At 49.1% G+C, this 1,594-nt stretch overlaps 1 protein-coding gene across 1 annotated transcript; it reads left to right on the top strand.

The window, feature by feature from the left end:
- Nucleotides 1-475: 475 nt before the first annotated feature.
- Nucleotides 476-755, top strand: PUNSTDRAFT_135635 (uncharacterized protein; the record flags this gene model as incomplete). The annotated part of the gene is made up of 2 exons (XM_007385163.1): nucleotides 476-569; nucleotides 631-755. The coding sequence occupies 2 exons, from the start codon at nucleotides 476-478 to the stop codon at nucleotides 753-755; spliced, it is 219 nt and encodes a 72-aa protein (XP_007385225.1).
- Between the last annotated feature and the right edge of the window lie 839 nt (nucleotides 756-1,594).

The following is a 1,594-nucleotide window of genomic DNA, read 5'->3' as shown; positions in this document are numbered from 1 at the left end:
CCCTAACCCTAACCCTAACCCTAAGGATGAATATTGGATGTAAAAATACCATCTTTTTTTTCTGCGTCGATCTTAATCGGCTCCACAGTGCTTGGTATCTCGGCGCAACCTCCGGTGCAGCCGTTGATTTTATAATCACTCGGCGCACTTGCCTTATTATTTTTTTCGATTTAAAAAACTCGGCGCATTCGCATTTCCCACGGTAAAGCGGTTCATAAATCGGGCAAAAATGCGTGCCGTATGGAGGTAACCTGGGGCGATTTTTGGAGATAGTTACTGACCCCAGAGATATTGTATTGGGCTCACAAACTGCCTTGCACGGTGTCTATCATAAACATTTTATTGGCGGCTGCGCTGTGATTCAAAATCTGTGGGGATGGTTCCTGACCACTGATATCTTGCTAATCTATGCATGTAGGCTGTAATCAACCAAATCTGAGACGGGCGGAAAACAGCCTGTTTTCCACCCTGGGGCATGGATAGGCTTTGGATACCGTCAGGCACGCGAGTGGACGCGGTGGATGGGGTGGATGGGCATTCCGACGCGATCCACCGGTCCCACGGTCCACGTAGGCATGATGAGTGGATCCGGTGGGCATCGGACGCGCGCTAACGGTCGTGAGAGGATAGGCGCGGTGGATCCGACGGTGGATGGAGGTCGTGAGAAGATAGGCGCGGTGGATGGAGGTGGATCCGGTCGCTCTCAGCCAATCCGAAGGCCGGATTCGCGATTTAGGCGGATCCACCGAGCCTAAGGAAGAATAGTACTAGGAACCCATGAATTCATCGCAAAGTCGGCAGGATAGCGTGTTGGGAATGTTGTAATGTTGATATTTTGCATAAATATGGTATATCGCGTCGCAGTTGTCCGGTCGTCGTCGCTGGTCGTCGAGGCGAAGGTGCGGGAGCCGTGGGAAACATGTCCAGCATCTGGCGAACTGTTGATTTCCTGACATGCTCTCGCGCTCCTCGTTTCATGAGACCAAGAGCTCGCGTAACATCCAAATTTTTATTGTATACTACAGACAAGACTCCGTGCTATCAGACAAAAAAAGAATGAAGGTGAACGGGTAGACGGAACATGTGCAATCGTGCACTTAAGCTTAAGTGTCCAGGATCTATCGGCATGATAGTAATGCCCACCGCGCGTTAAATCGCGAAAATATTCAGGGATGTACCCATCACAATTACAAAGAGGCGTTGTCAGACGGTGAGTAGCGATTCAGTTGGTAGCTGTCGAGAAAAACGGACGGTGAATTATCAGCATCATTTCTTTCGATTTAAAAAACCGATTGTTCGATGAATACTGCAATATATGAAGCTTCTAAAATCTTGAAAAAATGGCCAGTGGGAGGGGATTGGCGAACATGATTTTTTGACATACCAACCGTGGGAAATTGATCGCTGGATAACCCTCCAGGCCCTTCTCACCGTTTTAGGAGGATATGATGAATTACGGAACGACTACCAATATAAAGTGAGGTGCGAGAATACTTCTGGATTCAGTACTTCTGGGGCTATGCACTGACACCCCAAACATCCAAAACTGAGACGCCCGGAGGTCAGCCTGACCTCCTGGCTGGGACAGGGGTAG

This window comes from Punctularia strigosozonata, assembly GCF_000264995.1.
Source record: "Punctularia strigosozonata HHB-11173 SS5 unplaced genomic scaffold PUNSTscaffold_8, whole genome shotgun sequence".
Classification (NCBI taxonomy): Eukaryota; Fungi; Basidiomycota; class Agaricomycetes; order Corticiales; family Punctulariaceae; genus Punctularia; species Punctularia strigosozonata.
Note: the sequence above shows the minus strand (reverse complement) of the source record. Positions and strands in the feature narration are given on the sequence as shown.